Source organism: Gossypium hirsutum, chromosome A09 (genome assembly GCF_007990345.1).
Source record: "Gossypium hirsutum isolate 1008001.06 chromosome A09, Gossypium_hirsutum_v2.1, whole genome shotgun sequence".
NCBI classification, from domain to species: Eukaryota; Viridiplantae; Streptophyta; class Magnoliopsida; order Malvales; family Malvaceae; genus Gossypium; species Gossypium hirsutum.
In genome coordinates, this window is record NC_053432.1 from 71,996,910 (window position 1) to 72,005,874 (window position 8,965).

Genomic DNA, 8,965 nt, shown 5'->3' on the forward strand with positions numbered 1-8,965 from the left:
TTTGAGAGTGTTGCAATTAGGTCCAGCTAACTTGTACCTTCGTTTTTGATTTTTTAAAAACTTTTGGAAGTTAACATTGATAAATATTAGATTTTTTTGATGGATTTGGGGCTTTGATTGTGTTGTATGATGACTTTGTAAAGTGATTTTGTTAAATATTGATTTTAGGATTAAATTGTGAAAATGTCAAAATATTAGGGTTTGATAGTGAATTTTGGATTTATTAAGGGTTTTATGAGGGCCTAGAATATTTTTATAGATTATTGATTGAATAAAATTAGTTAATTTGATAGATTATTTAATTAAGGGATTAAGTTAAAAAAATGTAAAATTTTGAGGTAATTACATAAATTCAAAAAATAAAAGGGTATTAATTTTAAAATGAATTGGAAATGAAATATATGCTAATAAATGAGTAATTTTATATTTTAGATCAAGATCCCGTAGATACTCGTGAAAAAGGAAAAATAGCGGAATGGTCCCTGAACTTTTGCAATTACTACAATTCAGTCCATGTAAGTTTCTATGGTTAAAATTTAACATTTTTATAAATTGATGATTAGTATTATGCATATATTCTTTTGTTGGTGTTTGAATTACAATATTGAATTGGATATTCGATTTGAATTGAACTAAGAATTTAAGTACATTTGTAATTTGGTGTATGATGGTATTGGAGGGAGATATCAGCATTATTCCCAAGTAAACCGAGGTTCAACATTTGTTACGAACTCTCGTGTTTTACTTTCTGTTTGGCGTAATTAGGTGGATCAACTCTTACGAGCTTCTATTCAGCTTTCGAGCTTCTGTTGGTGTATTTAGGAGAACCAGCTCTTATGAGCTTCTGTTGACGATGTACTCTTATCCGTAAGTCATTCTTCGAATGGAAAAATTTTGGTAAAGTGATTTACTTAATTAATTTGAAAGACATGTTATTTATTTTTGTACTGATTTTAAATATAGATGTATTTATCGATTGAAATTGTGAATGACAAGGAATTGTCATGGATAATTTTTATTATTTGATTTATTATAGTTAGTTCAGTAAGATTTTTGTTTAAATCTTCGAACTTACTAAGCTTCATTAAGTTTATTTGTATTGTTTAATGTCATTTTAGATTTTCGGAAGGTTGAACGATCAGATCAGCACTTAATCACACTATCCATCTTATCTCGATAGTTTTTGAAACGTTACATACGATTGATATGGCATGCATAGGCTTTTGTACGGTCTTGGTCAAAGTTTGGCTTATGTAAATATTATGAATAATATTTTGTTTAACTAACCAACTGATATATTGGTATGAGAATAAGGTATAATTGTGATGTTAGTATGAGTGATATGTGTATGCATGTATTTGAATTGTAGTGAACTTTGGTAACTTTGTTAGGTAAATTAATTAGGTAAGCTTGGATACTTGGTTGACATGTTTTTAAGTTGTCATTTGAGGTGCCTAAGGGCAAATTGGTTGTATGCGATGATAATACATGTTTAAGACTTGATTTTAGCTTGTTTTGAATGCTTTGTTATAGCTTATTGATGTACAATATGTTGAATCTAGGTTGGTGTCAAATTGGGTGAGAAATGTGGCTTGAAAAATGGCCTATTTTTGTCCACACGGGTAGAGACACGGGAGTGTGTCTCAGCTGTGTGTGACACATGGCCAACTGACACGGCCGTGCGTCCCCGTATCTTCTTAAGAATACAAGTTAGTATGCTTACATAGCCTAGCACACGGGCGTGTAACCCAAATCAGAGAGTTACACGGGTACGGACACGGGCTGAGACATGGCCGTGTGTCCCTATTTTCGAATACCCACATGACCGTGTGACCTCTGCAGCTTTAAAAATTTTCTACTTTTTCAGAAAAATTCTTTGAGTTTCCAATTTAGTCCTGACTGCTCACACAACCTAGCATACGGGCGTGTAACCCAAATCAGAGAGTTACACGGGTACGGACACGGGCTGAGACATGGCCGTGTGTCCCTATTTCGAATACCCACATGACCGTGTGACCTCTGCAGCTTTGAAATTTTTCTACTTTTTCAGAAAAATTCTTTGAGTTTTCGATTTAGTCCCGACTGCTCACACAGCCTAGCACATAGGCGTGTAACCCAAATCAGAGAGTTACACGGGTACGGACACGGGCTTAGACATGGCTGTGTGTCCCTATTTCGAATACCCACACGACCGTGTGACCCCTGCAGCTTTGAAATTTTTCTACTTTTTCAGAAAATTTTTTTGAGTTTTCGATTTAGTCCCGACTTGTTTCTAATGCGCATTTTGGGTCTTGAGAGCTAGTATAAGGGACAATATATATAATTTTGATTGGTTTTATCATGAATATTGTAATGAAACGTTTGAAATTTCTGTCTGATTGATCCGTAAACATCGGTAATGCTCTATAACCCTGTTCTGGCGACGGATACTGGTTAAGGGTGTTACATGCCCTTCTTCTCTTCCTCACTCAACATCGCAACCAACCATAATACGACATATATACATGCCAAACATATCAACTAGATCATTAACACAAGTCCACCTATACATGTCATTATAACCATGACTAAAACATCAAAATCTAATTGAACTACAGTTTTGCACCTTTTTCGATTTAATCCTTTTTACTTAATTAAGCATGCAAATGTCAAAATTTCTTTACAAAATTTTTATACGACACTACTAACATATCATAGATGTTAAAATATTAATAAAATAAATATTTTTACGTCATATTTGTGGTTTCGAAATTACTGTTCAGATTTCACTAAAAACAGACTGTTACAGATTTGGTCCTTCTATAGGAGCCAAATTCCTCTTGAAAACTTGACAACTTCCACTTTATGCAAAAATGGCATCCTAATTTGTTTGATAACCCTATCCACCTTATAACCACTAATCCTAGTTTCAATAAGAACCATAATCTCTAGGTCATTCTCTCTCAAAAACTCATCAATAAACCTATGAAAGTTTGGGTGTCTCGCACCCTGATAGTTCCATACCATAATCCTTGAGTTCATGAAAAAAACAATCAATAAATCTGATATGTGAATCATACCCAATTATATATGGAATTATCTATACCAACCACACCCTTTTCATCACTTTAGCCCAAACCCACCGTTTATTCGAATGACGCCCATTTTCCATTCGGGCAACAACTAGCACGTCTTGATTTTCCACCAATCAGACATCATTTTGACCATCTGCCTCCAATTGCTTCACAATGCCTTGAACAGCTTGCTGAATAGTGACCGAAGATTCTTGTTTAGCAGACGAAACTGCTCTTTCGCCTAAGTCAAATTTCAGGCGTCTTTGGTTATTACTTTTTTCAATGAAAATGGAATAGAAAAGGGTGGAATAAGATTTTTGAAACCCAAAGCTGTTATTCTGTCGGTAATTACATGACATGAATTTTAGGAAAAAAATTACTCATTCCCTGACGTGTGCTTCAATAGTCTGTCGGTAAACAACGAGAGTTTCAAACCTCCCGATACCCAAACAAGTATACCATCTAAAAATAAAGTAAACTTGTTAGAACATATTTTCATAAAAAGAAAAATTCTAGATCTAAAATTTAAATTTTATTACCTATTTACAAGAGGAAAAACATGTGTTTGGTGACTGACTGATGCAAAAAATGGTAATTTGTACAACACCCAAGACTACAGCAATATCAAGCACCGGCCTATTTCTTGTGTTTCGTGTTTTATCCCTTGACAAAACTCACAATACAACGTTGTTAATACTACATATCCGTAACTATGCGAACGGGCAACTTCCAAATCAGGCAATATGGGCAAGTACATCAAGTAGACTTTACTATTATTTGCATTTGGCCGGTAGCCTGAAACATTGACACGGGCCCTCAACACGCGGTATTCACCCTGACCATATTCATTTATCGTGTTAGTTAAAATTTCTTAATTAAATAAAAAATAGCATGCAACTTTATAAATATAACCGTGAATAACAAATAACATTTTTTTACCAGCATATTAATCATATTTGTTGTGTGATCGTTTGCTTTAATCAAAGAACCTATTCGGATAAATACAATTTCAATAAAAAAAATTTAATCATTGACTAAACAAATAAATAACCCACGCTACCAACGCAAATCCTAAACATGCCCTTTTATTTATTTATCCAAAAACAAAATTATTATTACAAAAATATATAAGCATGTAGATATACATAACAAAAATTCAACATATATCTCTAATACATTGACATAATATCACATAATAATTTTTCGAACACACAAAAAAAAATTGAAACTGTAAAAAATTAATGCAAAAAATCTAATATTTCAAACAAATAGTAATTGAAAAATTACAATTATACTTGCTAAGCTAAATCGATGATTCCTTTCCTTCCAACACAAAATCTTCTTCTCCTTAAACTATTATTATTATTATTATTATTATTATTATTAACACCAACCGGTGGTGTATAGGTAGAGGGACCAACCCTTTATAGTGGGTTTGAATGCATATAATAAATCAGTTATGTTTTTTACGTCTCTTTTTTTACATGCATTCATGGGTTAGTTTTGTCTGTAAAAAGCGGGCGTCGCCTGACAGCCCCCCTCTACCAATTAAAAATTTATTTTTTTACAGTCACAAGTTTCCTTATTTTCCTCATTTTTCAACCTTATTTTTTACTGTTTTCAAGCTTATTTTCACTATTTTAATCCCTTGAACGGAAAAAAATTCAAATTCCTAATTCTGGCCAGTGGTTACGAGATAAAATATTTTCAAGAATATACAAATCATAATAATTTTTATCTTTATTTTCAGTATTTTTTAATGTCTTGCAATAAATTCATAAAAATAATTTTTATTAATATTTTTTTTCTTGATTCATTGATTAATTTAGTGTTTATTTTTATGAACCAACAAAATATTTATATAGTTTGATAGCTCCCCACTCTTTAAAAATTGTTTTTTTTTCAAACCCGTGTAATCCGTATATTGTCCATTATTCCTATCCATAATGGTACCTCTGTATACAGTGCGGCACCAAAGAAATTACTTTTAAAAAAACAATTGATGATGGCTTAATGATGGTGGTGCATGTTACTCTTCAAAACACCCTATTCATTTTGATAATTAATTTATTTTTTAATATTATTTAAGTAAAAAACCATTTACTTTAAATTGCATCATTGTTGCATAATATCGAAATTTAATGTTTTTTTTTTAACTTTTATTATTCTTTTCTACGGGTGTTAAAAGCCAAGTTTCGGACTTTTTCGGTCTGTGTAAAATAAAAGCAAAAAGATCGAGTAAAATATTTAAAATGAAACCAAATGCTCGCTTTTTTAACTTATGAGATTTTCTCTGTTTTTAACGAGAACGAGAGCGGAAAGAAAGAAAAAAGATTAATCCAATTTTTTAGGTTAAATTCTTGATTATTTTTCAAATTTCAAGGTTTTGATCACACGTCTTTAAAACTCCTTGGCATTTAAAAATGATGAAGGTATTTCTCTTTTACTTTTTTTTTTTTTACTTTTTGTGTTATTTGATTACTTGAAAAATTAGATTACTTCAAATTTGGTTGTTCAATAGTGCTCCTTTAAGGGTTACCATTGTAATGCATATTAAGGTTTTTAATTTCGCATAGGGACAGCTTGTATTGAAAGTTTTCGTGATTGGATCTAAGAATTTGGTTAAATATCAAATTAAGCACAAAGAATGAGGTAAGAGATTAAAGCAATTGAAATTTAGTGATTAATTAGGGTATACAAGTTGCAACATTCTTTTCCTTTCAGAACTTTTTTTATTTTTTAGGGTCTGACCTGCAAAATCGTTAATTTATGACATAATATTGCCACTTGTTATAGAACTTAAAACAATTATTGCAGTTCATCCTTCTTTCATATCAAATTCAAGTTTCTTTCAAAGAATTTGTGAACTTTTTTTTTTAAAATTTATAATGTGAAGTTCAATTAACATAACTATTTGCTGGAGTTACCTTTTATTTTGATTTTGAGTTTAGCTGAATTGGTGAAGGTCTCCAAGGACAGAAATGGCTGACAGAGATAATTTCACATGGATTCCCCAGGGTATACCTGTTTAATTAATATAATTCAGACGGTTAATTGGTTGTTAGAAATATTTCTTAATTGTGATTACCTTTTAATTGTCAAAATAGTTAAGAGGAATATATTTCACCAATAACCAGATCAAAGTTTCTAATTTGATGATACACCATGTTCTCAGAGAAATTTACTTATATAAAATGTCGACTTGTCTTTTTCTTGTCTTTTTTGTACAACAGAAATCGTAGCTTGGAAAAACAGAAGGAATTGAATGTGTTAGACTTGAATTCTAAACTTGTTAGATGTCACATCTTAATGTGATTGTATGAACCAACAAGACAAACACAGGTTCATATCTTTGTTTTTTGTGGTAGAAGCTCGATGGATATGTTTTCTCATTGCTCATAGGCTTAATGATTTTAAGTCTACTACTCTTTGTGGTTGTCAGGGTAGTTTTTATCAAACCAGGTATGATGTGTTATAGGTGACATCATTTTGTAGGAATCTCCATTTACGGATCTTCCTCAAAATGATGTGGAACTTACACCAGATAAAGTCAAGGATGAAAAGGAAGGAGGTCCTACATTTCACTGTGACCTTTGTGATGCAGAAATAGTTTACACGATTGCTCAAGCATTCCTCCCAGGGTTATCTACAGCTTGTGTCGACAATACAACTGGTGATGTTTTCCAGTCCCCTGGTTCAGCAGCAGCTGAAATTAGAAAAGAAATGGTGGAGTATCTAATGCAAAGAAGTGAAACTTTTGTGGCTGAATCTGTGGTCTTGGATGATGGTCTAGAGGTACAAGCATCTGACCATCCTTATGATATCATCGCATACTTGATTGATGAATTTGCAACTACAAAGAGGAATTTGTTCAGTCGAGTTTCGGAATGGTTACTAAGTGATAAAAGAGAAGACAAGATAGATGATTTTTCACAAGAAATTGAAATTAATGGATTTTGGTCAATAGACAAGAGAGAAGCAATTGTACAAACTTTGCTGAAGAATGTTGACTTAAAGAATGAATTTCACTGTGACATGAAATTTTATTCAGCTGATGAACTTGCTCAACATGTGCCAACTTGCAAATATAGATCAATGACCTGCCAAAATGAAGGGTGTTATGCCAAATATTCAATTAGCCAAATGGAGAACCATGATTCAGTTTGCCCTTATAAGATGATTCCTTGTGAACAAAAATGCTCGGCTAGCGTCATGAGACGTGATATGGATAGACACTGCATAACTGTCTGCCCGATGAAGCTTGTGAACTGCCCTTTCTATTCAGTGGGTTGCAAATCTGCCATACCCCAATGTAAGATTGAAGAACATCGTTCCTCGGACTTTCATTCTCACCTGCTATATATTCTTCAAGGCATTCACAAGGAAGCATCTGTAGAGGTTCTAAGAAAACGAGTGGAGCAACTACTACAGGTGAGTTAAGATATGATTGTGAATATTTTGCCCTATACACGTATTTCTTTTTTATTTTTTGAATCTAAAATACAACCGATTTCTAAATATCAAATGAGATATAAATTACTATCTAAGCATTGGATATCTTTTTGTTGTTGTTTCTTTGCATGACCATTACATGAGACATCATGATGAAAAGACTTTACAGAACCATATAACATCATAACTTTTATGACTAACTCCAATTTCTCTCTCAAAACAATCATATTAGGAGAAACCTTACTAACCCGATATCATGAACCAAATCAGTTGGTGTATACTTAGATTATTGAACTGCAACCTTGGAAACAGAGAATAAATGTTGGAAATCATATAAAAGATGCCTGCTAGATTTAGGATATCAAGATGATATGTAATTAGGATGAGTTGCTAATGCACATACATTTAGCTTGACTATATGTTCATCGTGTAATCATAATTACAATATCATTTTGAATTGTTTAGAAAGTGTCATTGACGTAAATTTTCATGTTGTTATGTTATTCTGATCCTCTTTTGTGAACCTCTGGACAACAAGTTTCTTGTCTCTTTTATTCAAAGCTACAATTTTCATTTCACTACAGAAATATTCTAGTAAGCTAGCGAACATCCGAGATTTGAGATCACTAACATACAAAGTCAAGGATCTTGATGCAAAGCTTGGGCCGCTGAAAGTTTGTGCAACAAACGAAGTTGATGTAGCCACAAAGACTGCAGGAAAGCTTCAAATTTTGGAAGCTAGTGACACCAACAAGGTTACAGAAAAAGGTCCAGAAACCAGAGTCGTAGGTTTTGAAGCAAAGCCTCAATCATTAGAAGTTACCCCTACAAATAAAGACAGTATAGAAGCTGTAAAAGCTGAAATAAAGGATTCTGAAGCAAAACAGCAGTCATTAGGCGTTAAATCATTTAACAAGGTTAGTAAAGAAGGTTTAAAAACCAAAGCCACAGATGTTGAAGCGAAGCCGCAATCATTAGAAAATACTATAACAAACAAAGATAGTGGAGTAGCTCCAGGAACGACAGTAAACCACCATGAAGCAAGGCCTCCATCCTTAGAAGTTACTCCTAAAAAGGTTAGTGAAGCAACAATAGAGAATTCAGTCAAGGATGTTGAAGGAATGGTTCGACTTTCAAAAGTTAGCACAGGAGAAAACTGGTGAAGATGGCGATGGAACTTCAAACCATGGTCCTAAAACAAAGTAGAAAGCTAAAGGTACTACTTGTTGGCTAATAGTTATTACATTATATGAAGAAATCTTCTGCTGCTCATACATATAGCTGCAAGTTGACTTTTCCCCATATTCTTTCTTTTCTTGGACTTGGGTTATATTCTTACCCCTTTTTGTTAGCTATCATTCTTTTTTTAGCACAATTGTCATTACAATTTTGGGACATTAAATAGAATTTCGTAGGTGAGAATGTATTTATACGAAGTTCTATGCAATTATTTTTCTTTC

At 32.7% G+C, this 8,965-nt stretch overlaps 1 protein-coding gene across 4 annotated transcripts; it reads left to right on the forward strand.

Annotated features, from left to right (window-relative positions):
- The first annotated feature begins 5,293 nt into the window (after positions 1 to 5,293).
- LOC107889474 (TNF receptor-associated factor 3) lies at positions 5,294 to 8,965 on the forward strand. 4 transcript variants are annotated; one of them, XM_041076627.1, is made up of 4 exons: positions 5,296 to 6,071; positions 6,287 to 6,395; positions 6,549 to 7,484; positions 8,090 to 8,965. In XM_041076627.1, exons 3-4 carry the CDS (start codon positions 6,777 to 6,779, stop codon positions 8,666 to 8,668), a joined length of 1,287 nt encoding a protein of 428 aa, XP_040932561.1. In that variant the 5' UTR covers positions 5,296 to 6,071; positions 6,287 to 6,395; positions 6,549 to 6,776; the 3' UTR covers positions 8,669 to 8,965. The 4 variants fall into 4 exon arrangements, with proteins under 4 accessions (XP_016669399.2, XP_040932561.1, XP_040932559.1 ...); XM_041076625.1 differs by having other exon boundaries at positions 6,496 to 7,484; positions 8,090 to 8,692; XM_041076626.1 differs by having other exon boundaries at positions 5,296 to 5,485; positions 6,496 to 7,484; positions 8,090 to 8,692.

Coding starts and splice junctions, on each gene's coding strand:
- LOC107889474 (XM_016813910.2), top strand. Junction 7,485..8,089: donor GAGTGGAGCAACTACTACAG/GTGAGTTAAGAT, acceptor ATTTCACTACAG/AAATATTCTAGTAAGCTAGC.